The following is a 26,125-nucleotide window of genomic DNA, read 5'->3' as shown; positions in this document are numbered from 1 at the left end:
TGGGACTCCAGGATGAGGCCCTGGGCTGAAGGCAGGCACTAAACTGCTGAGCCACCCAGGGATCCCAAACTATGGATTCCTAAGTGACTGCTCCAAAAAGAGGAGGAAGCAGACCACAAGAGCCAAACATTGGCGAGTGAGTAGATATAATGGCAGACCCTTCTAATTGCTTCCATTTTCTCAATTAAGTAAGAAGCAAGATCACCAGTTGACAGTGAAGCTGGGAATGGGAAACAAAGTTTGAGCTAAAGGTGGTGGTGCAATCTAAAAATAGGAGAGGGGTGCCTGGCGTAGCTCAGTAATTAAGCATAGGACTCCTGATTTCAGCTCAGTTCATGATCTCAAAATTGTGGCATCCAGCCCCTACAGCTCTCCTTGAGATTCTCTCCCTCTGCCCCTACTACCCTAAAATAAATAAGATCTTAAAAGAGAGAGAGATCCATCCTGGGATCTCACCCCCTGGAGGCTATAAAAGTATACTTGTCCCCTTTCCCCCTTACAACTTCCCTAGGTTAGCCTCTTTTCCCTGTAAGGAGGTAAAAGATTATTATCTGTGTTCAAGTACAATATAACACTACCAATAACTGATTCCCACCACTCATAATACCTTTCTTTATCTCCTTTTAGGTCAAGAGTTACAACCTCCCCCAGAGAGGCCTCCCTGACTACTCACTCTTCATCCCTGAACTTGGATAGCACTTGGTCTACTAGGGGCTGCTTCCCAAAGATTATGTAAGCCTGCATCACTTGATATTGTTTGCAGTGGTAGAAAGAAGTAGGGGACAACTACTAGTATTCAGAGAAGCTGTGAATCTTTGGGCAAGTTACTTAACCCCTGTACTTCTACTTCCTCATCATCTGTACCAATGGGGAAAATAATGGTTCCTACCATCACAGGACAGTAGTAATTACTGAATGAGTTAACAGAGGAAAGAGCTTAGAATAAACAATACCTAGGATATATCAGCTAATGTTTAACTGTTGGATACTACCAATTGTAAATTTCAGTAAAAAAGACTATCTTCATTTCTATATTCCCCACACCTAATAAAAAAAAATAGCACTAAACGAAGTGTTTGCCTACTAAATCAAGGATAAGAAATCTAGCCTTCTTAATAGAAAAAATACATTGGTATGGGGTGCCTGCCTGGCTCAGCTGGAAGAACATGCAACTCTTGATCTCAGAGCCATGAGTTTGAGTGTCAAGATGGATGTAGAGATTACCAAAGGAAAAAAAAAAAAAAAAAAAGCATTGGTATAAGAAAGAGTTAATTTAACTTTTTGAAAGGAAACTTTCAAAATCTCAAGTTACTAAGATTAGACATTAGCCTTCAAATTTACTTCCTCTAAGCACTTCCCTTATTTTCTAAATTGGCCTTAAGTCTCATTCTTCAACTAGGAAGTTACTTCTTTCCAAACAAGACTTACAAATAACAAACTACTGTATATAAAACTCCCTAGTCCGTACATTCATGTATGGAATGATATGGGGGGTGGCGACGACTAAACATCTATCTTATCATCTTACATATGGCAAGAGCACTGAAGACAATAAGTACTCCTGGAACTTTTTTTTTTTTTTTTAAGATTTTATTTATTTATTCATGAGAGACAGAGAGAGAAGGGCAGCGACAAAGGCAGAAGGAAAAGCAGGCTCCATGCAGGGAGCCCAATGTGGGACTCGATCCCAGAATACCAGGATCAAGCCCTGGGCCAAATGCAGGTGCTAAACCGCTGAGCTACCCAGGTGTCCCTCCTGGAAAATTTTTTTTTTAAGTTTTTTGGTTTTGCCTTTTTTTTTTTTTTTTTTTTTTAAGTAATCTCTACACCTCAAAGGTATAACCTAGGAACCAAGAATCACCCACTCTACCAACTGAACTAGCCAGGCATCCCATTCTTGGGAGTATTTTAGAGCAGCAATTACTTTCTTTTTTTTTTTTTTTTAAGATTTTATTTGATGGGCAGCCCGGGAGGCTCAGCGGTTTAGCACCGCCTTCGGCCCAGGGTGTGATCCTGGGGACCTAGGATCGAGTCCCACCTCGGGCTCCCTGCATGGAGCCTGCTTCTCCCTCTACCTGTGTCTCTGCCTCTCCCTGTGTCTCTCGTGAATAAATAAAATCTTTAAAAAAATTTTTCTAAAAAAAACAAGAAGATTTTATTTGACAGAGAGAAAGAGTGAGAGAAACAGCACAAGTGCAGGTAGAGCAGGAAGCCCAACGCAGGGGTTGATCCGAGGGCCCTGAGATCATGACTTGAGCTGAAGGCAGATACTTAAACTGGGCCACTCAGGCACCCCTAGAGCAGCAATTTCAACTGCTGAAGATATTCGTTATAGAAGATCAAAAATAACTTATTAACAGCTAAAGCACTGAAGACTGTGCTAAAGCACAATTCATTTTTTCCATAAATTAGAGTACATTCAAGGGTAGGGTTTTTTCAAAATTGAAACTTTTCCCAATCTAGCAAATAACTTTTTAAGGATTTTTTTTTTTAAGATTTTATTTACTTATTTGAGAGAGAGAAAGCACAAGCAAGAGGGGAGGAGGAGGGAGAAGCAGACACCCTGCTGAGCAGAGAGCCTGACAGAGCTCAATCTCTCGATCTCTTGAGAGAGGGAACACGAGGTACTCTCATGAGGTGTGGGGCAGAGGGAGAAGCAGATTCCCCACTGAGCAGGGAGTCTGATGTGGGGCTCAATCCCAGAACTCCAGGATCATGACCTGAGCTGAAGGCAGATGCTTAACCTACTGAGCCACCCAGGCACCCCTAAGAATAAGTGTTTTTAAGGCCTATTAGGATTCCCTTCTTGTTTTCTAGTAAGTGGTCCCAAACAGCAGGGAAAAGGCCTGGAAATTGTGCATTACAATCACCATATTAAATAATGGTGATTATTTAATATAGTTGGAGGAATAATGGATTATTTAATATAGTTGGAGGATTATTTTATATAGTTGGTGACTATTTAATATAGTGTATGATTACATGCACTCCAATTCCTACCTCATCCACACCTTCTAGGAGGGGCCACCTGACGCGTTCTCAGAGTTCCAGGTGATTCTCACCCACCTCCCATCCCCACCCAAAATATTACCAAAAATGTTACTTGAGCAAACATTACTTTTGGGTTTCAAAATCTGAGTCCCATCCTGCATGTGTCTAATGAACATGCAGTACCATATGGACTACTCAGTAAAATTAGAAATATTCATTACATAGACAGATCCCATGTAGACTAGCCAAAGTAAAAGGTTCTACTAGAAATTAATTTTAGGGACACCTGGGGGGCTTAGTTGATTAAGTGTGGGCTTTCAGCTCAGGTCATGATCCTTCCTTCTGTCCTGGGATCAAGTCCCATCTCAGGCTCCCCGCTGAGTAGGGAGTCTGCTTTTCCTTCTTTCTCTGGCCCTCCCACCTGCTATGTGCTCTCTCTCAAATAAATAAAATCTAAAAAAAAGAAGAAGAAACTAATTTCAGTTCTATGCAGCAATAATTATTGAGTTATAAGCTGTTAACAGTAGTGGTAAAGGAGCTACACTAAGAATTAAACCAGGCTCTATTACCTACTAGCTTTGTGCCCGATGAAATCTTCTAAAAAGAGTTGGTATGAAGATTAAGACAAAAAGACCTACTGAAAGTAGGTCAGTGTTCAATAAATGTTTCTCCTTATTATTTAGGTCTTATTTTGGACAAATAGCAACTCCCTCCAAATTCCAACTGTCCAGAAATTGAAGACCAGTTTGCAATATGGCCTGACCTGAAAAGAATGTTGTTTTTCCTAAAATGAAACTTTTACCAGTCTAGCAAATATATTTGACTCTTGAACAAACCAGGTTTGAACGGCACTGGTCCATTTATATGCAGACCTACAGTAGAGTCCTAAATGTATTTTCTCTTCCTTATGATTTTCTTAGTATCCTTTTTCCTTTTAGTTTACTTTACTGTAAGAATACAGTATGTAATATGTATAACATACTCAATGTATTGACTATTTATCAGGCTTCCAATCAACAGTAGGCTATTAGTTACATTTTCAGGGAGTGGAGTTATATTCAGATTTTGGTCACCTAACCCCCATTTGTTCAAGAGTCACCTGCAATTAGTCTTCCAAAGTATCATACCCACACCTCATTCCACTCTCTTTCCTGTTAAAAAAAGCAATAAATTACTATTCAGCTTACTTCTCACTGTCTAGAATTATAGGCCCAGAATGGTTCATCTAAAAGCCTTGGGACTAGATGTTTCAAAACTCAGAATTCTTCAGATTTTAGAAAGATGATACAGTGCAAATGCCAAATACTCCATAATACACTCAATGGGTTAATATTTCAGTAAAATACACGAACATTCATACTAAGGAGGATAAAGCCTAAGCAACCTCTCATCAGTTCAGTTCAGGTTTTGCCATCAAAAACAGTTGTGGTTTTCAGAACTTTCCAAAAGGCAGTTATGAAAATCCTTAACCCAATGCCAGTTTGTTTTAAACATTTTTTTTTTTAATCTTTATTTATTTATGATAGTCACAGAGAGAGAGAGAGAGGCAGAGACACAGGCAGAGGGAGAAGCAGGCTCCATGCACCGGGAGCCCGATGTGGGATTCGATCCCGGGTCTCCAGGATCGCGCCCTGGGCCAAAGGCAGGCGCCAAACCGCTGCGCCACCCAGGGATCCCAATGCCAGTTTGTTTTAAACATAGACACACAATCACATTCCTCTCAATACTTTTTAAGCACCTTTTCTAATGCCTTTAAGTCTCATTTTTTCCTGACTGATAACGATGCTATTGTCTCAGAGAACTGGACTGAGCTCCTCTTGCTATTTCTTTTGGGAAGTTAAAACAAAATAGGCTTTAAATTAAATAAGTTAAAGATTGGGTATGGTGTGTATTTAAGCTAAACCTCAGGGCTGACAATAATTTGAATTCTACAAGCTAAAACAAAATCAAACAAAAAACACCTAAAAAAATGAATTCTATAACCTAAATTAACTGAATAATTTCAATAACTTGTTAAGGGACTACACATTTTGTAATACTTATTTTCTTAGATTCATAGTAAATCTGCCTCTGTGCACAATTTTTAGCTTATTTTCAGCAGATAAGAAGCCACCAAAGATGTTTCAGATGGTGTTACTAGGTTACAATATATGTATTATACATTTATTAGGCAAACATTCATTATAAGCAGGCACAAACCGTTCTCCAGCCAAGAAGCAGAAGTAGAAATAATTCAACTGAATAACCATGCTGCTTCTGCTGGATCAAGATCTTTACAATATTTTGGAAAGATAATGAATAAATTTCTATGCAGATAAAATAATCACAGCTTTAAATGATTAACTTAGAACACTTGAGATGATTATAATTTTACCTCATAATTCTTCAAAGGAACTAATTACGCAAAAGAAGCAGTGATGATTACAACAAGCTTTCTACCATTTCTCAATCACCTAAGAAATAAAAGCATTTAATACAGGATAGCTTTGGACATGATTTAATTTTCACTTATTTTTAATGCACTTATTACTTTAAACATAGTGGACACAAGATTAGGAGTTTGTAAAACTTACCTTTTTGACATCCATATGCTTCAATTATATAACCCAGTTTGAAATTTTAGATCCTTTATTACCCCCCTTCTCTGCAAAAGATAAATTCCAAGACCCCCAATGGATGCCTGAAACCACAGATGGTACAGAATCATATATACTATACTTTTTCCTGTGTATACATACCTATTATAAAATTTAATTTACAAATTACACATAGTAAGAGACTAAATAATAAAATATAACAATTACAATATGCTATAAGAAGTTATGTGTATGCAGCCTCTCCCCATCTCCCCAAAATACCATATTGTACTCATCCTTTATGTGATAATATGAGATGGTAAAACGCCCATGTGACGAGATGAAGTGAGGTGAATGCCACAGGCACTGTGATGTAGCATTAGGCTACTTATGACTTTCTGACAGATATCAGAAAGAGGATCACTACTTCTAGACCACGGTTGACCACAGGTAACAGAAACTGTGCTAAGAACTACTGTATGTTTTATTTCTCTCTCCAAATAAGTTGTTATGAATCAGTATTGTACAGATGACTATAACAAAAGCAAAAGCTCTATAGTCTTTTGGGAAGTAAACTAAAAAAAGTATAAAAACATTTTAAAACTCCAAAAAATCCTGTGAATTACACACAGAAGGACAATCATAATGCACTTCCTCTCAACCCCAGGTTTTGTCAATGTCTGTTTCCGCAGGAGGGTGTAGTGTCAATGCAAATTGTGCTGTCAATGCAAATTTTGCAAAAGATACTTTGGATGAAATCTGGGTACAAAATGTCATATTGTAGATAAGAAAACATATAAATCCCAAAACATTATTTTAGGAAATCCTAAAATCTAAAAGATACAACCACCCTCAGCCAAAACAAAATATCCTTTAAAGATATTAAGCCATGCTTTTCTCCTTCTTTCCTTTGTCCTGATTGCACCCCACCTACCCTTCCCCTACTTGGATAACTCATACTTTAGGCTAAGTCACTGTCTTTCAGGCCATTCTCTGAGCTCCCAGCTTAGATCAGGCCCCTTGGATACTCCCCCAGCACCAAACATTTCTCTACCTCATTCATTATACCCCTCTTCCTCCCAAACTCTATTAGTATTAGAATCATATCTATCTTATCCACCATTGTCAGATAAGCATAGGTGCAAAGCACATAGTAGTAAAGTGTTCAAATAACAAATTAAAAAAAACAATACATTTCCAGGAAGCAAAGAAGTTCTATATAATCAATTTGCTGAGCACAGATTTTTAAAAAGAAAACAGTTACAACATCAGCTGTGTACACTAGTGGTGAGACAATCTCCCAGGACACTTGTTTTAGTAGTTCAATAATTTACCCTCACAGAATTATAGAAAACCCTCATATAAATCAGAAACTTATCCTTAACAAGAGTGTTAAAACTCAGATCCTTCTTATGAACTCATTTGCTCTTATTTTAATAAACAACTCTGTAATTGACCAGTAACTGAATTCACAGCAGTTTAGAAAAATGTATGCAGGGGTGAGAAACAGGTGCAGCCTATGACAAGACACAGGAGACAGAAACCCCTGAAAATCAGGCTCAGAAACAAAACGGGGAGTGACAGAAATGCCATTCTGGCCAGTCCTAAAGCAGGCCAACAGACTCCAAGGATAGAACCCAAAAACTCTTTCCCTTAGGAAGAAAGATCTCAATTATTACACAAGGAAACTTAGGTCCCAGATACTGCAAGACAGGGAAAAAGACATCCACTAGAGAAATAAAACAAATTTTAAAGCTTAAGAAAGCAAGTTTCAGTTATCTATAACACAATGATACTCTTTCAGTGGTTTAAGACTTCAATTTTTCCACAAGAGCCATACTGTACCTAAACACGCATCCCACAAAAGCTTTTTTTTTGTGAATCCCACAAAAGCTTAAACAATGCCCTACGATGCATTCTCTGGAAGCAAAGCTATTATTAAACTGAAAATAAAGGTCAAAATACAGCCTTTTCTCCAGACAGTCCCAAAAGTAACCACCAAATTAGAATCAATTTTTCGTACAAACAATAAACCTGATTTAAAGTGTAGATTTTCAGGTGCTCCTTTCTCCAATACCTTCCATTCTACTCTTTTGTCCTTTGTTAAAGTATGCATCTAAAATAAATAGAATACATACTACTTCATTAAGTCAGACGAAGAAAAAAAGTCAGAGAAGAAAATCTCTACATTGAATCCATTTCAGTGCAGTGTGCAGAAACCTGTCCTATCCACTCCAGGTTCACCCAAACCTAGCAAACAGGAGACACCATTAAACACTGGGAAATCAAATCCAAAACATAAAACCATTTATTTTGTCTGCAGACAACATAGGAAACCTCTGGCAAAAAAGGCTCAACATCTGTCCATTTGTTCATAATGCCCTTGAGCCTGGTACTGTTGTTATTTTGCCATCTTGATCAAGCAGTTGTCAAGGATGGATGTCAGTTCAAGGGCCCTTAGAGATGAAGAGCACAGGCCTAAAGCATACAAAGGCAAGCAGAGGAGAACCCCACAAAGCCTCTAATATACAGCCAAGTCAGAACCACCCCAGATTCAAATTCTTCTTTGGGGTTGGAGGAAGAGACACTCCCTTCTGGCTTTCTAAGTCAGTGTGTGGTATCATTCACCTCAAAATGTAAATATTCCAGTGTTAACCTTAAATGGATGGGCAGAATCAGGAATTGACTTTGCGCAGTCTAATTCTCCACTTAACATTGCCCGCCAAGACAATGCTTGTCTGCAAAATTGCCATACAGACAAGAATAAACCAAAAGGTAGCTCCAGTAAACCGCCTAGGTTTTTCAGTAAGGACAATACACAGCCAGACATCCTATGTTCTGGCACAAACATCTCTATTCCTCTCAAGGCTCTGTGATTAGCAGATGAAAACTCTTCAGGGTGGGGCCTGCACCTATTTACAACTTTTTTCTTTTTTAAAATTGAGGTGAAATACACATAACATAAAGCTTGCCTTTTTAAACCATATAATTCAGTGCTACTTATTTTTTTTAAGATTTTATTTATTTATTCATGAGAGACACACAGAGAGAGGCAGAGACACAGGCAGAGAGAGAAGCAGGCTCCATGCAGGGAGCCTGATGTGGGACTTGATCCAGGGACCTCAGGATCATACCCTGAGCCAAAGGCAGATGCTCAACTGCTGAGCCACCAAGGTGTCCCAATTCAGTGATATTTAGCACATTCACAATATTGTATAACAACCAAGTCTATCTAGTTCCAAAACATTTTCATTACCACAAAAGAAAACCCCATACCTATTAAGCAGTTTATCTCCAGTTCCCTCTCTCCTAGCACCTGGCAACCACCGATTTGCTTTATGCTCTATAAATTTACAATTCTAAGTAGGTCATATAAATGAAATCATACAATATACGACCTTCTGTTTATGGCTTCTTTCATTTAGCATAACACTTTCAAGGTTCATCCATGTTATAGCATGTAGTTTTACTACTTCAAATTTTAAATAGCTGAATAATATTCCATGGTATATACATAACCACATTTGTTATCTATTCCTCCTTTGGACTACTGGACTTATTTCCAAATTATTCTTATTTTGGCTATAAGAATAGTGATGCTATGAACATTTACTACCAACATTTGTCCAAATACCTGTTTTGTGTGTGGATCTAGGAATGGTATGGCTGGGTTGTATGTTAACTCTCTAACTCTCTGCCAAACTATTTTCCACAGTGTATGGTATTAAATATCTTGCCATATAATCATCCAGGCCTATTGTAAAGGAGAAAGGATAAAATAATACTGTGATGCACAATAGTATATATCTTTAAAAAAGGAAAAATGTGTAATATACATATAGACACAGTATCTCTAGAAAGATACACTGGAAACAGTTACATGTTTTTTTTCTAAAAGAGGACCTTGGGAGATTAAAATGGAGAAAGGCTTATTTTTCATGCCTACCCCTTTTGCACTGTTTCATATATACGCTTCATCAACTCCCTTGCTCTAAAATATTTTAAAAATTAAAAAAAAGTTTTAAGTAATCTTTACACCTAGCTCACAATCCCTAGATCAAGAGTTGAATGTTCTAACTGAGCAGCCAGGACCCTGATAAAATATTTTTAAAGCCCCAAAGCAAGTAATACAATGAGAGGAGGAGTATGTTCTGGAATAGGAAAAATACACATTTTTTTGTAAAGTAAACTCTACCCTAAATGTGGGGCTTGAATTCACAACCCCAAGATCAACAGTCATATGCTCTACCAATTGATCGAGCCAGGTGCCCCCATCTTTTATTTAAAAACTTTTTGTATGTTTTTATTTTTATCTAGTATTTTTTGCTCTTTTTGATATTTTATTTTAGAGAAAGAGAGAGAGACATAGAAAGAATGCATGAGCAGGAGAGGGATAAGCAGACTGCACTGAGTGAGGAGCCTTACATGGGGCTCGACTTCACAACCCTAAGATCATTGACCTGAGCTGAAACCAAGAGTTGGTTGCTTAAATGACTGAAACACCCAGGCACCCCTCTTTTTTTATTGTGGTTAAATATGCATAAGCAGGCAACTGTTGATTTCAGCTCAGGTCAATGATCTTGAATGAAGCCCTACGTTGGGCCCATGCTGGGTGTGGAGCCTACTTAGAAAACTGTGGGGCACCTGGTTGGCTCAGTCAGTGGAGCTCTTTTTTTTTTTTTTTTAGTCAGTGGAGCTCTTAATCTCGGGGACAGGGACACCTGGGTGGCTCAGCGGTTGAGCGTCTGCCTTCGGATCAGGGCGTGATCCTGGGTTGGGGTATCAAGACCCGCATCAGGCTCCGTGCAAGGAGCCCACGTCTCCCTCTAACTAGGTCTGCTTCTCTATGTCTGTCATGAACAGATAAATAAAATCTTAAAAAAAAAAAAAAAAAATTGGGCTATGTGTTCAAGTCCCATGCAGGATGTAGAGATTACTTAAAAATAAAATTTTAGGGATCCCTGGGTGGCGCAGCGGTTTGGCGCCTGCCTTTGGCCCAGGGCGCGATCCTGGAGACCCAGGATCGAATCCCACGTCGGGCTCCCAGTGCATGGAGCCTGCTTCTCCCTCTGCCTGTGTCTCTGCCTCTCTCTGTGTGTGTGTGACTATCATAAATGAAAAAAATAAAAAAAAATTTAAATAAGATAAAATTTTAGCAAAAAAAAAAAAAAATAAATAATAAAATCTTAGGGCAGCCCAGGTGGCTTAGTGGTTTAGCGCCGCCTTCAGCCCAGGGTGTGATCCTGGATACCGGGGATCGAGTCCAACATCAGGCACCCTGCATGGAGCCTGCTTCTTCCTCTGTCTCTCTCTGGGTCTCTCATGAGTAAATAAATAAAATCTTAATAAATAAAATAAAATCTTAAAAAATGTATTAAAAAATAGAAAACTTTAAAGTCCCCCCCCCCCCCAAAATAATAAAATAAAAAAAAATAAAGTTTCCGGGACGCCTGGGTGGCTCAGTGGTTGAGCACCTGCCTTCGGCTCGGGGCATGATCCTGGAGTCCCGGGATCGAGTCCCACATCGGGCTCCCTGCGTGGAGCCTGCTTCTCCCTCTGTCTGTGTCTCTGCCTCTCTCTCATGAATAAATAAAATTTTAAAATAAAATAAAATAAAATAAAGTTTCCCAAAGAACTGTTTCATCTTTTGACTGGGTGGCAAATTAAACATGTGTATGTATTTACCAAAACTTGCCAAACTATCACTTAAATAGTTGCATTTTACTGTGTGCAAATTATACTTCAATAAAGATGATTAGAAAACAAAAACAAAAACAAACCTCCCCAAATGACTCCAATTTTGGAAATTGGATCCCAAGTTTGGGAACAGCCAAGTTTGGGAGCCACTGTTCTTAAGCATCAGAGTTCTGTTGTAGTTCCCCAAGAATGACATCTTAGGATGCTACCTCCTCCCCCCAAAAAAATCTCTTCCACATTGGGCTGCCTCACTGGGTCAGTCAGTCAGTAGAGCATGCAACTCTTGATATTGGGATTATATGTTCAAGCTCCACACATGGTGCTAAGATTACTTAAAAACAAACTTAAAATAACATTTCTTCCACATTAAATGAGTGTGATTATTGGGTACTACAAACTGTAACTTGAATAGTCAAAGTTAAAGGGTTGCATGTCTGGCACTGGAGCTACGTGCTTCTCTCTCACTGAATCCTCATAGCATTTAGATATTATTCCTATTCTACAGAAGAGGAAACTGAGTTTCAAAGGGGTCACGTTACTGTCCAGGGTCCTAAGTGTAAGAACTAGGGGCACCAGTTTGGTTCAGTGAGTAGAGCATGTGACTCTTAATCTCAGGGTCATGAATTCAAGCCCAACATTGGGGGCAGAGTTTACCTTAAAAAAAAAAAAAAAAGTTGGGATGCATGGGTGGCTCAGTGGTTGAGCATCTGACTTTGGCTCAGGGCATGATCCTGGTTGAGGGACCAAGTCCCACATCGAGCTCCCTGTGGGGGCCTGCTTCTCTCTGTGTGTCTCTCATGAATAAATAATAAAATCTTTTTTAAAAAAAAAGCATAAGAACTAGTACTTAACTGTCAGCCACTCTCCAGAACCTATGCTCTTACCCAAGATATTTACTGCCTTTCTCTTCTGAACTTAAGACCTTCAAGAGATAAACAGGAGCTTCCTTCCAAGTAAGTAACTAGAGAAGTTAAACAAGAGACTTCATCCAGAAAATAATTTTTCCACAAAAAATTAAATGCATTATTTCCAACAAAACTGCCAAATCACGTAATAAAATGGTTTCATGGCAAAAAACATACAGCTACAGCATTAAACATCCACTTAAATGTACTTCCTTAGGCTCTCAAAACTTAAATATCAAATAATAGGGTTACATAAAAATACACCAGAAGATGCGGCTAGGGGGCTCAGTGGTTGAGCCTTTCACTCAGGTCATGATCCCAGGGTCCAGGAATTGAGTTCTGCCATCACGCTCCAGAAAGGGAGCCTACTTCTCCCTCTGTGTCTCTGCCTCTCTGTATGTGTTCATGAATAAATAAATAAAATCTTAAAAAAAAAAAAAAAAAAAAAAAAACACCAGAAAAGTGACATAGCATTCACTATGGATTCATGAAAGACACAGCTCTGCAACAGAAGGCTTGAACACAATGAGAAAAAGGTAAGGACATCTGGGTGGCTCAGCAGTTAAGTGCCTGGCTTCAGCCCAGAGCATGATCCTGGAGTCCCAGGGTCGAGCCCCCCCAAGATCAGGTCCCACATCACGCTCCCTGCATGGAGCCTGCCTCTCTCTTTGCCTATGTCTCTTGCCTCTCTCTCTCTCTGTGTCTCTCATAAATGAATGAATGAATGAATAAAGTCTTAAAAAAAGGAAAATAAAATGAGAAAAAGGTAAAAATAGTATATATATAAAAAACAAAAGTAGAATTTTCAAACATGCTTAAAGTCAAAACAAACAATTTTTTATTTTTTTTTTAATTTTTTATTTATTTATGATAGTCACAGAGAGAGAGAGAGAGGCAGAGACACAGGCGGAGGGAGAAGCAGGCTCCATGCACCGGGAGCCTGATGTGGGATTCGAACCCGGGTCTCCAGGATCGCGCCCTGGGCCAAAGGCAGGCGCCAAACCGCTGCGCCACCCAGGGATCCCAACAAACAATTTTTTTTAAAGTAACAATTAAATCTCTGTTGTTTTTTTTTTTTTAAGATTTTATTTATTCATGAGAGACAGAGAGAGAGAGGCAGAGACATAGGCAGAGGGAGAAGCAGGCTCCATGCAAGGAGCCCAATGTGGGACTTGACCCAGGCACCCAGGGATCACATCCTGAGCTGCAGGTAGCCACCCAACCGCTGAGCCACCCAGGTGTCCCATATCTGTGTTTTAAAGCAGCTAAGAAAAATAAATTAATTAATTAAAATAAAAAATATAAAATAAAACAAAACAAAACAAAATAAAATCAGCTAAGAGCTTCAAAAGATAAAAACCAAATTCTTCGGATCCCTGGGTGGTTCAGCGGTTTAGCACCTGCCTTGGGCCCACGGCATGATCCTGGAGTCCCGGGATCAAGTCCCACATCAGCCTCCCTGCATGGAGCCTGCTTCTCCCTCTGCCTGTGTCTCTGCTTCGCTTTCTCTCTCCGTGTCTCTCATGAATTAATAAATAAAATATTTAAAAACAACAAAAAAAAATATTTTCAGTTGGAAAAGCATGAGACTCCTGAACTCAGGGTTGTGAATTTGAGCCCCACGTTGGGTGTAGAGATTACTTAAATAAAAAAACACTTGAAAAAAGAATTTGTTTTAGGGACTGTGGTCAGGATGCAGTGTTAATAAAATTGGAAAACTTAATGAAGGGCAGCCTGGGTGGCTCAGCGGTTTAGCGCCGCCTTCAGCTCAGGGCGTGATGCTGGAGACCAGGGATGGAGTCCGACGTCAGATTCCCTGTGTGGAGCCTGCTTCTCTCTCTGCCTCTCTCTTTCTCTTTGTGTCTCTCATGAATAAATAAATAAAATCTTAAAAAAAAAAAAAAAAAAGAACAATGAAAAACAAAACTCCTAAGAATAAGCCTGAAAGATGAATGAAGTGTACATATAGCAGGTACATGAAAAATAAATGCTTCTGGCTTCATGACTGAACGCTCTTCAACCACAGTTCAATACACAGTGTGCAGGAGTTAGCTTGGGTTAGAAACTGCCCAAGAACCCATTAGTCATAAAAGGTAGTCTGAGCAGAAAAAAATCTTCATCCCACCACCTACTTTTCTGTCTATTGGGAAAGTACCATCTCTGCTATTACTTACCGTTGCTTAAGAGTGGAACTAAATGATCCCGGAGTCAAATAAAGGCAGAATCCTTACTACAGCGCAAGAATAAATTAAGATAATTTATATGGTCTCATATTGGGCGCCTGGGTGGCTCAGTCAGGGAAGCATCTGCCTTTAGCTCAGGTCATGATCCCAGAGTCCTGGCATGGAGTCTTAACATTGGGCTTCCTGCTCAGTGGGGAGTTTGCTTCTCCCTCTCTCTCTCTGCCCCTCCTCCCACACACACACTTTTCCTCTGCATCAATTAAATAAAATCTTTAAAAAAAAAAAATCTATTAGAGTTAAACAAGTATTTCCACTAAGGAAGAAAACTAGTATGCATTGAGCATTGTCCTCTTCATATATTATTTCACCTAAAATTCCTATAAAATGGGATCCCTGGGTGGCGCAGCAGTTTGGCACCTGCCTTTGGCCCAGGGCGCGATCCTGGAGACCCGGGATCGAATCCCACGTCAGGCTCCCGGTGCATGGAGCCTGCTTCTCTCCCTCTCCCTCTGCCTATGTCTCTGCCTCTCTCTCTCTGTGACTATAATAAATAAATAAAAAATTTAAAAAAATAAAATCTTAAAAAAAAAAAAATTCCTATAAAATGGGAGCATCTGGGTGGCTCAGTTGGTTAAGCATCCAACTCTTGATCTCAGGATTGTGCGTTCAAGCCCCACCCTGGGCTCTACGCTGGGTGTGAAGCCTACCTTAAAAAAAAAAAAAAAAAATTCCAGGATGCCCGGGTGGCTCAGCAGTTGAGTGCCTGCCTTCAGCTCAGGGCGTGAATCTCGGGATTGAGTCCCTTGTCCGACTCCCTGCATGGAGCCTGCTTCTCCCTCTGCCTACGTCTCTGCTCTCTCTGTGTGTCTCGTGAATAAATATTTTTTAAAAATCCATAATTTCGATAAATTAAATGTAATCATCATTTTATAGATAGGTCCTGAGGCTCACAGAAATAACCTGGTTAAGTGTATCTATGTCTGAGATGCCTGGGTGACTCAATGGTTGAGCATCTGCCTTTGGTTCAGGGCGCGGTCCCAGAGTCCTGGGATTGAGTTCCACATCGGGCTCCCTGCATGAAGCCTGCTTCTCCCTCTGTCTGTGCCTCTGCTCCCCCGCCTCGGTCTCTCATGAATAAATAAATAAATACTTAAAAAAAAAAAAGTCTGCTTGAGATTCTCTCTTTGCCCCTCCTACTGTGCACAAAAGCTCTCTCAAATAGTTTCCAATAAATCTCCGTGCTTCCGTTTTTGTCACCCTATAGTCTATTTTCCATACATGAACTAGAAATATAAATAAATCAGATCACATTATTCCCATTATAAAAACTCTTCAGTAACTTTCCAATACAATCCAAATGAACTCTAAATTTCTAGTTCCTCCAAGATCTGGACACAGTCTACATGTAAGATTTTATTTCTTCCACTCTTTCCACTTACTCTTTAAGCTCCGGCCATTCAAGAATTTTTTTGCTGTTCCCTAAAAAAGGGAAGCCCATCCCTTACCTTTCATGAGACTTCCCTACTAGAACATTAACTCAAGAAGCGGGACTATTAATATTTTTGTGATTATTAACACCTAATGTGCTTTCTACTTCCTGTCAGTGATATTGAGAAAAATAGATAAGATTCAAAACTAACAATCTTTAGTTCCAAACCAAATGTCTATATTTTTAGGAATAAAGATATCATAAAACAAATAAAAAAACTTAAGGGTAGGAACATCCTTTTTTTTTTTTTTTTTAATATGAGAGTTAGTTTCTTTCTTTCTATTTTTTTAAGATTTTATTTATTCATGAGAGAGAGAGAGAGAGGCAGAGACACAGGCAGAGGGAGAAGCAGGCTCCACACAGGGAGCCCGATATGGACTCGATCCTGGATCTCCAGGATCATGCCCTGGGCTGAAGGAGGCGCTAAACTGCAGAGCCACCTGGGCTGCCCTCTTTCTTTCTTTTTAAAGGATTTTACTTATTTATCCAATAGACAGAGAGAGGCAGAGACATAAGGAGGGAGAAGCAGGCCCCCAGCAAGGAGCCCGATGCAGGACTCCATCCCAACCCAAGGAGCATGCCCTGAGCCAAAGGCAGATGCCCAACTGCTGAGCCACCCAGCAGTCCCTACAGTTTATTTCTTTTCCTAAGTAAGCTCTATGCCCAAATTGGGGCTTGAACTCACGACCCCAAGATCAAAAGAATTCAAGATAAAGAGTCGCATGCTCTACCAAATGAGCCAGCCAGGTGTCCCAAGGGCAAGGACCTTCTCTGTTTTCTTCAGATGTGTCCCAGGACAGCTCTGACATATAGTAACCATTCAGTAACTACTTGTTCAATGAATGAATGACAAAACCAAAACCTAGCTTGGCCATTCTTCTTACCATACCAAGGAGTTCAAAGCTAATCAAAACCATTACCATTATATGCCTTCACTGCCAGGTAGCCCATCTCATCAAAAGAGATTATTCATCTCCTTCACAGCTCACTTCTCCATCTACAGAGTTCCTTCAGATCCCCCCAAAAACAAGGAAAGCTGATAAAAACAGTACTAGACCAAGATATTTATCATGGAATGAATGAAGATACTTCTATTTCCTTTATCTGTAATTAGTTTAAATATCTAAACAACCCCAGGATGAGCTATTATACCAGCTGTTAACACTGCTCCCACCTAAGCCAATGTGACTCCGACCCCTCTGGTAAGAGGGAAGATTGTCCTCTGATCTTCATTCTCCAGCTGGCTCATTTGCTAATGATAATTTGATACATCCAAACCACAACCTCTGGATAAACTGTATAAGAACCAAACTATTAAAATAATGAAAACTTAAAGATGAAAAACAGATGGAATAATGGCCCAGAAGTAAAAGATGAGAATGGCCCAGAAGTGAAAGAGGTATGTATATAACACAGTGAATATCCTTAGAAAATATAGCATCTGAAAAAGAAATATCTTAGGGCACCTGGTGGCTCAGTTGGGTGAGGGTCCAATTCTTGGTTTTGGCTCAGGCCATCATTTAGGGGTTGTGGGATCAAGACCCACATTGGGCTGTGCACTGGGCGTGGAGCCTGCTTGGGGTTTCTCTCTCCCTTTGCCCCTCCCCACCCCTCTCGGAAGGAAAGCAGGCAGACTTATAAGTGAAAAAAGAAGCTAGAGGAATACTTCATAGAAAGATAAGAAGACCAGAGAGAAAACGTATGGAGTAAGATTTAAAAAACTCTCAAGATTACTAAAGAGAATCATTAACAATAATGCACTCAGGGATCCCTGGGTGGCGCAGCGGTTTGGCGCCTGCCTTTGGCCCAGGGCGCGATCCTGGAGACCCGGGATCGAATCCCACGTCGGGGTCCCAGTGCATGGAGCCTGCTTCTCCCTCTGCCTGTGTCTCTGCCTCTCTCTCTCTCTCTCTCTCTCTCTGTGACTATCATAAATAAATAAAAATTAAAAAAAAAAGTTAAAAAAAACAAAACAAAACAAAAAAAACAATAATGCACTCACATTTCCCTAGAACTTAACATTAATATATAATCACGTCTTCCATGGGAAAAAGAGAGTAAAAAAGTTTCTATTTACATACCTTACAAATGTGCTGCAAGACCCACGGGCTATGTGGCAGAAGTTCTACAAGTGCCTTGAAATTCTCAGATGTAGGCACTATAAAAATATAAATATATCAGGAATTATGTCTATTCATTTTACAAGGAACAACACAAAACACAGGATGTAAACAGGCTTGCCCAAAGTTCCAAGACATAATTTAGAATCCAAGAGAGGGAAAAAGTGTAGAATTTAATTTCTGACTAATATACCACCAAATTTATCACATTTATACAAGCTTAGCCTCCTTCAGTTAATATTCACAACCAATGTTATCTTATGAATATTATTTTCTAAATATTTCCCTTTAAAAGCAAATGAATCCTATGTAAATTAATTTTCCAACATTATAAAACTTTTCAAACATACGGCTAAATTAAAGGAATCTTACAATGAACACCTGTAACCTACCACCTAGACTACCACAAACATATGAATAACTTGCTTTATTTAATTATACATTCTTATTAATATAGGCATTACAGAGAAATTACAAACTGAAAGGCAACTGTCAGAAAATAAAAAATCAGGGTGAAGTCATTAGGTCAAGGAAAATAGTATTAGGAAATGCTTATAATGTTTTTGTCAGAAATGATCAATATTAGTTTACTATTTAAAGTCAGAATGAGGGACACCTGGGTGGCTCAGTGGTTAAGCGTCTGCCTGCTGCCCAGGGTGTGATCCTGGAGTCCTGGGATCGAGTTCCACATTGGGTTCCCTGTATGGAACCTGCTTCTCTCTCTGCCTATGTCTCTGTCTCTCTCTCTTGAATAAATAAAAATCTTTGGAGAAAAAAAAATAAAGTCAGAATGAACTCAGATCTACCCCTACTCTTGGTGAGTGATTCTAGTTATTTAACATCAGATCAAATTATTCTCCTGCTAAAAAACATCTAATGATTTCTCATCTCAGAATAATCCCAAAGAACTTCCCATATCCTAAAGGCCCGACATGATCTGGTTCCTACCCACCTCTCTAATTTCATTTTACATTCCACTTCTCCCTTTACTCCACTCCAAATATTTTGGTCACTTATGTTCTCCTCTTTACCTTCACCTGAATAGTGAGACACTATTATAAACATTCTTTAACATATTTACTTTACCCACTCTCTTCATTAAAAACAAAACAAGCTCATTTTGGGACAAACTGCAAACCGGCTGCAATATAACTGAGTGTATCTCGTATTTTGACCACTTTAACTATAAAATATTATTCACAATCCTCTGGAGGAAGCACCAATAAATTCAGACCAACACCCAGAATGAGCAGCTTCGACGGCTGATTTTTCTGTCACATGACTACCATAATTATGAGTATACAGGGCCTTCACATAATACTACAGCACCACAGATCAAAAATGAGTCATTTGAAATAGAAACACTTGAAATAGGAATTTTACAGTAATTATTAACTTCCAACTGTCTTGGAAATTTTAATTTATTAATCCCACAAGTACTTAACAGTGAGCATATCCCCAAAGAGCACAGTATAGTAAGACACATTAACACATGTTTAAAATTTAGTTACATTAATATGTAGGTGCAAACAAAGTTCCTCTAGCGAGGGACATAAAAGACTAAACTAAGTGCTACGGGAAGGTAAAATAACTTTTAAGTACCTTTTAAAGTATAAATATATGTGATTAAAATCCAGTGATTATGTACCATTTATCATTATCACTAGCAGCAAAATGCAATTAAACCCAAAGTGCTGTCTAGAGAAGCTCAGCAAGCCCAAATTAGTTCTCTTAGAAGCTGAAGTATCAGTCTGTCTTCTGAGAGTTAACATAAATCTCTCAGCTCTAGAACTAAAACAACCCAAAGTAGCAACTCCTCCTCCTGTCACAGCTTGAATTCCACCTCAATATCTACCTGTTTTCACTCTCCTAAGAACAATCAGGACAATGAGAATATGATAAAACTACTGCCACACATACACAGAACTATTTACTTAATATGTGCAGTTTCTCACCATCCCACCTCAAATTAATAGGCAAAAGAGCCCTCAGTCACATTAGAACATCTTGGTCTGACCTAATTATGTTGGGCTTTGGAGCAGGGGAGTCTGGGCCTCACACTGGAAGAAGTTGTTCCCTCAAGAAGACCCAAACACCCCTGGGTGGTACACTCAGTCGAGCATCAGACTCTTGGTTTTGGCTCAGATCATGATCTCCAGGTTGTGAGATTCGGCCCAAAGTTGGCCTCCGAGCTCAGGGAGGAGTCAGCTAGGGTTTCTCTCTCTTCCTCAAAACCTCCCCATGCTCGTGCTCTCTCTCAAATGGTTAAATAAATCTCTAAAAAAAAAAACCAAACAAGCGAACAAAAACCCCAAAACACCTAAAGCTAAAACTAGGCCAAGCAGGGACTCTGTATATTCATTTATGTATTTCAATCAACTGCTGTAGGACCATCCAGTTCCAGGGAGGAGAGCACAGTGAAATCTAAAGAACTGAGTTTGTTTAGAAATGAATTTTTCAGGTTCTTAAAACATATATAAAATCAGTAATATGTAAAAGAAGAAAATACTGGAAATAAGTCCTGAATTTTACTTAACTCTAAGCAAGTTGTTTCAGAGTACAAGAATATCTCAGAGTTCTGGTCTGCACCTGACCAGAAAAATGACCTTAGGAAATTTATGTAAGTCTCTGAGACTCAGTTTCCTCATCTGCAAATAGGGCTGGACCATAAGTCCTGAAGATACCTTTGGGTCTAAAATTCTAGATATATGAAAAAGTCAGTGGATTTCTATTCTCTTCTTCCCTCCGGTACAAATTTTTTATGAGAAAAGAAGCCATAACTCTAAGCCTAGACTCTGACTCAAACCGAGTTTTCATCTATTTTGTTAGGTTCCCAAGGGCCACCACTCATCTACAAAAGTAGATGGAACTACTATAAAAACAATTTATCAAAAGATCTTTAAGTTTTCCTTCACAATTAAGAATTAGTCTTGTACTTTCAGGCCAAACAATGTCACGCCCAACGCTCATACCAGTATTTCTACCAATTTAGCCATGTCTAAAGTGACAATCATGCAATGGTACATATATGTACCATTTTCAACCATTTAGTGGTTGAAAAATTAAATGACTGAAAAATTCTCACCACATATAACATTTTAAAGAATTTTCTTTAAGTATTTTTCCCCTTCAGATCTGGCAGGGAGGGCTATAAAATGCATACCTGAAAAAAACATTTACTTCAAAGACAAACACCAAAAGAAGGAAACATATCACCAATATTGGTAAAAACTTTAAATCAGGACCATTAAAAAAACACAAGTGGAAAACACTGTGGTAAAAAAGGATACCAATTTTCCACCATAAACTACTGCACATTGTCTTGACCAAATCGATTTGAGTGCAAATAGTGCTATTTAATAAAGACAGCTTGTAATTGGGTTCAATCGGTAACTAAGGACAGATGTTTAGGGGATTCCAATCAAGGCAATAACTTAGACTAAGCAAAGTTGCAAATTAATACTCTATTTCAATGCAATAGAGTTTAAATCATGAAAAAGTGTTTTCAACTGGAAAATTCCCTTTTCAATACCCAAGAATCCTAACCCGTAAGATTTCAACACTACTTTACTTACACAATCTCCGAAACTACTGCATTTAAAAAGAAAATCTACCCAAAACATAACTGGACTTCACCCCGTATAAAACGGTGATTCATGTTTCATATTCAATGCAAAAGCCAAGATGGAGTTGTAAAGAGTTTCTTTCCCATTTCAACTCCCGACAGCCACGCGCGCTTCGCAGGGACCGGCTGCACCGCGCGGTCGCCGGGCCCAGCTCGAAGCCCCCGCCCTGCCCCGCACGGCCGTGAGAGAGGAAGAGCCAGGGACCGCGGGCGGGCGTCTTGGGCTCCACCAGGCCTGGCCGGGCGGGGGAAGGGGCGCGGGAGGCCGCGGGGCGCGCTTCCGGGGACTGCGCGGGCGGGGCCGTCGCTTTGGGGAGCGGGGCCCCGGCCAGAAGGCTGGGGCCGGGGCCCAGGGGTAGCCGGCTGAGAGCAGCAGGTGGGGCGCGGCCGCGGCGGGGCGGCGGGCGGGCGGGAGGCCGGAAGAGCGGCGGGCGGGCCCGGGGCGCCGCGGCGCCAGGAGAGAACCCTCTCGGCTCACCTCAGGCGACGACTCGCAGTCCGGCCTCTCTGCGCCGAGTGCGCCTGTCCGCGAGTCCGAAGCTCGGAGACTGGGGCGGGTGGCTGAGAAGACCGCGGCGAACTAACGAGAGAACCGACGGAGGACGGCGGGCGGCGGGCGGGGAGCTCGAGCGAGGGCGGTCGGCGGCTGGAGGGCGGGGAGCGACGTGCGCGCCCCCGTGTGCCAGCGGGCTCGAGCCGGCCCCAGCCGCGGCCCCGCGCACGCGCGCACACTTACAGCTCAGCCACGATTGCTCAGGAGCGCGTCCACGCCCTAAAAGCAGGGCGCTTAACCAATCACTGCAGCCGCGTGGGGCATCACGGGAACTCCGGGGCTATAAAAGACCTGGTTGCTATTTTATGCTCCTCGTCTCACTCATCGTTTTAAGTAAGCAGGGTGGGGCTAGGTGCGCGTGCGCGGTTTTAGTACTCCTCCCCAAACTGCCAACTCTTCGCGCAAGCGAAGTAGGCTCGCCTTGCCTGGTTTACGCGTGCGCATTAACGGGCCTGGCCCGGAAGACCAGACGCCTGCGCAGTGGGTGCTATAGTGACAGTCCCCCGGGTGGGGCATGGGCCAGTCATGGCGGAGCCTTGGTCTGGGCAGTCCTTGCAGTCTCTGCCGACCTTGGTGCTGGGCACCCTGGGCACCCTGGGCAGCGAGTTCCTGCGGGAGTGGGAGGCGCAGGACATGCGCGTTACCCTCTTCAAGCTGCTGCTACTGTGGTTGGTGATAAGTCTCCTGGGCATCCAGCTGGCGTGGGGGTTCTACGGGAGCACGGTAACAGGGCTGTATCACCGCCCAGGTGAGGCTCCCCATCCCCACCGGACTGCATCATTGGGCTCCCCAAAACTCCCTAGACTACCACTGGTCTCCTAAAAACCTCATCATAACTTTATGCTCTACCCTGACCCATGCCAACATACCATTTCATGCCAGAAATCCCGGACCACCCATCACGTTTTAACCGCTCCCCTGAACCTCCATCAGACAATACCACTAGTCCCTTTAAGGCCCCCACAAGACTCCATCAAACAACATCACTGGCCTTTAACTTGATCTGGGCTGATACTTGCTCAGATTCCCACCCCAAGCCTGCTGCAGCTCTGGATGTGTTCCTGCCCCCAGGTCTGGGCGGCCAGAACGGATCCACACCTGATGGCTCCACGCATTTCACTTCGTGGTAAGTAAATCTGTGCCCATGGCAACCCCATGCTTGGCAGGCAGAAGACACACCTATGCTGGGAGCAGGGACAGGGCCAGGAAGTTCTCAGGGCAGGAGTCCACCAGTTTAGTGGCCTTTGCAGCAAGCTCCAAGGCTTGCAAGTAGAGCTCAGGCTTCGAATGATACCAATTTAACAGCCCATTGATAGGCTATTCAGCAACCTGTGGGGCTGGTGGTGCTACTGTCAAAATTTCAGAGATAAAGTAGCAGGTCTGTTGAGTTCAACTCTACTGCAAGCCCCTCAGTTTAAAAAGGCAGGATGCTTTGTCCTTTTTTTTTTTTTTTTTTTAAGATTTTATTTATTCATGAGAGACAGAGGCAGAGACACAGGCAGAGGGAGAAGCAGGCTCCATGCAGGGAGCCTGACATGGGACTTGATCCTGGGTGTCCAGGATCACATCCTGGGCTGAAGACGGCGCTAACCGCTGAGCCACCCGGGCTGCCCAGCCTTTGTCCTTATTGCATTGACTGGCCTCATCAGGGTCAGCCGCCTCATCTGTAAAACATCAACTCCCTGATCAAGAGCATTCATTCAACCAATTTCTGAGCTCCTATCATGACAGGGGCCACACTAGGTCCAGAGAACAAGGAACCCAGGCCCTTTACAGGGGGAGCCCAAGATTTAAAAAGGAGGGCAGCAAAAAAATAAAAAATAATAAAAGGAAAGGGCAGTAGAGCAGGGGGTGAGGGCAGTTTTCTCCCAAAACAGACAGCTAAGCCAAGGGCAAAGGCTAGGGAGTGCTTAAGTGTACCAGGCAGAGAGAATGGATAGAACAAGACCCAGGGGAAGAACAAGGGTATCACATTGGAAGGATAGACAAGGCTGTGACACTATAGCTCAAACATGAAGGCATGGAGGGACCACGAAACCTGACCTTAAGTCTCAGGAAGCTATTAAAGGACTCAGCAAGGCTATGGTCTAATCTAACTTGCCTTTATAACTGCCGCTTTATGGCAAGAAGATGAAGGGGTCCAATAGAGAAGGCAAGAGGCCAGTTAGGAGGCTGCCTGCCACTGCCCAGGACCTGGGCAACTGGGAAAAGGTAGGCACTCCATAAGGTGAGGAACCAGGAGGAATAACATGTCAGCGGGAGAAAGGTGGGAGACCGAGTGGGCTGTGGGAACTCAGTAGAGAGGTCTAGATTGTAGTGTGGCCTTTCTGAGTCCACCTCAGCCCTTAAAAGGGCTAGAGAGAACCAGTTTCAGGGACTGTTAAGCTGCCTGTAGAATAATCCTTCTCTTCTCTCCATCACTTTTTAGGGAAACAGCAAATGAACCTCTCAAAACTCACAGAGAATAAGGAAAGGCAGCAGAGGGATCTCCAGGGACATCACCGGTTCTGCTGGTTCCCACACTGGGTTCTGCTGCCGCCCAGACCTGAGACGACGGCAGGGAGGTCAGGGTTGGGGGCAGGGAATACCCCAGTGCTTGGAGGCCTGGGCCTCCACTGCCCTTGGCCTTGTCTCCAGCAGTCCCAGGCATTGGACCAGTAAAGTTCGCCTCTACCCTGATCTGAGTGCCTTAAGGAGAGAAGGCATGCTCCTCCTCTCAGGGGTCAGCTCAGGAGAAGCCTCTGGGTTGGGGAGACCAACTGTCCATTTTCTTCCTTGGCTTTTTCCTGTCCCTCTTCTCATCCCCCTGGGATATGACCCCATAGAAATTTGTCCTGAGAGGAAACTTGAGGTTGACCAGCTCTGGGATTTGTAAAGGAAGCCTGTTTTCCCCTAAGCTCTGGGTTTCTTGAATGTTTGCTTCGTCGGCAGGAAGCCAGGGAATTCTGGACTGGACATGGCCTTATACTTTGTGGTTACTTAGCTGGCCATTCAAGAGTCAGGCTGGGGAGCTGGCACCATCCGGACACAGAGGCACCCAACACCCTCCTCCCTGGCCCATCCAAAGCTTTCCAGGTGTGAGTCAGGCTGTAGAAATGGTCTTTTACTGAATATCAATTCATACTCCTCTCAATTCTTATGGGAAACTGGGTGCCTAAAAGAGGCTGAGCCCCAGGGAGTGACCTTCCACCCCCAACTGTTTTAAGTACCCATGAGATTGTACCCTGCCCCCTCACAGGGAGACACTAAGCAGTAATGTGGAGTGGCCCTGCCCCACCATGTCCTGCAGCTTCATCGGTTCCCATCTTGACCAGGAACCACATAAGCTTCATCCTAAGAGGCACAGGCTCAGCAACTCTCTACTAGCACCATCTCAGCCCAAGAACTCTCAACAGGGAAGAGCCATAGGCCGCCATTTAGACAGTGGGCCAAGGGAGCTTCCAAATGTGTGAATGGCACATGCCAGTTTCTGAAAACAGCATAACCCTAGAATTGTCTCCTTTCCTGAAGGCTGTATTCCTGCTTCTGCTGGGCCACCACCTACCTCAGTGTCCTGTCACTGCTTCTCTAGTAGAAGTCACATTTGTATTTGTCAGCCTTTGGATTGGCCACCTTGACAGCAGAAGTGCACTGGAAGTAGGACTACACTGAACTGATGTATGTGTACCTATTCCAGAGCTATCTTCTGGCTGATAGGATGGCGGTTTTGCACCCCAGCCCTATCCATTGACACCACCACACAGAATCAGGGTCTCACATTTCACCCCAGGTTCAACTGAGGATGTGGTTTATTAAACATGGAAGCGCATCAGCTGTGTGATTATTCAGACAGGACAAGGGTGTACATGCACAGGGGGAATATTAAGGGGTACTGCCCCTCAGTACCCAGAATGTAATAACTTGCAGAGGTGGAGAGGTGAGGCCAGCTCCCTAGAGGAGCAGCAATGGATGCCCCAATACAGAGGGGCACTATCCTCGTTAAGTTT

General features: G+C 42.0%; 2 protein-coding genes across 4 annotated transcripts in view; one reads left to right on the top strand and one right to left on the bottom strand.

Moving 5' to 3' along the window:
• The window catches only part of RHOA (ras homolog family member A), a 62,814-nt gene extending 40,279 nt beyond the window's left edge, over positions 1–22,535 (bottom strand). The window contains exons 1-2 of one of the 2 annotated variants that reach the window (XM_025988113.2): positions 22,065–22,535; positions 17,923–17,999 (exon numbers count right to left, since the gene is read on the bottom strand). The gene's annotated coding sequence lies outside the window, so the exon portion shown is untranslated. The remainder of the gene's footprint in view (positions 1–17,922; positions 18,000–22,064) is intronic. The other variant, XM_072722293.1, reaches the window with a different exon arrangement.
• On the top strand, positions 22,449–25,947 carry TCTA (T cell leukemia translocation altered). Of its 2 annotated transcripts, none has more exons than XM_025988131.2 (3): positions 22,449–22,887; positions 23,211–23,265; positions 24,568–25,947. In XM_025988131.2, exons 1-3 carry the CDS (start codon positions 22,665–22,667, stop codon positions 24,605–24,607), a joined length of 318 nt encoding a protein of 105 aa, XP_025843916.1. In that variant the 5' UTR covers positions 22,449–22,664; the 3' UTR covers positions 24,608–25,947. The 2 variants fall into 2 exon arrangements, with proteins under 2 accessions (XP_025843916.1, XP_025843909.1); XM_025988124.2 differs by having other exon boundaries at positions 22,454–22,887; positions 23,163–23,265.
• Positions 25,948–26,125: the final 178 nt, after the last annotated feature.

This window comes from Vulpes vulpes, chromosome 9, assembly GCF_048418805.1.
Source record: "Vulpes vulpes isolate BD-2025 chromosome 9, VulVul3, whole genome shotgun sequence".
Lineage (NCBI taxonomy): Eukaryota > Metazoa > Chordata > Mammalia > Carnivora > Canidae > Vulpes > Vulpes vulpes.
This window is presented reverse-complemented; position numbering and strand designations above follow the sequence as displayed.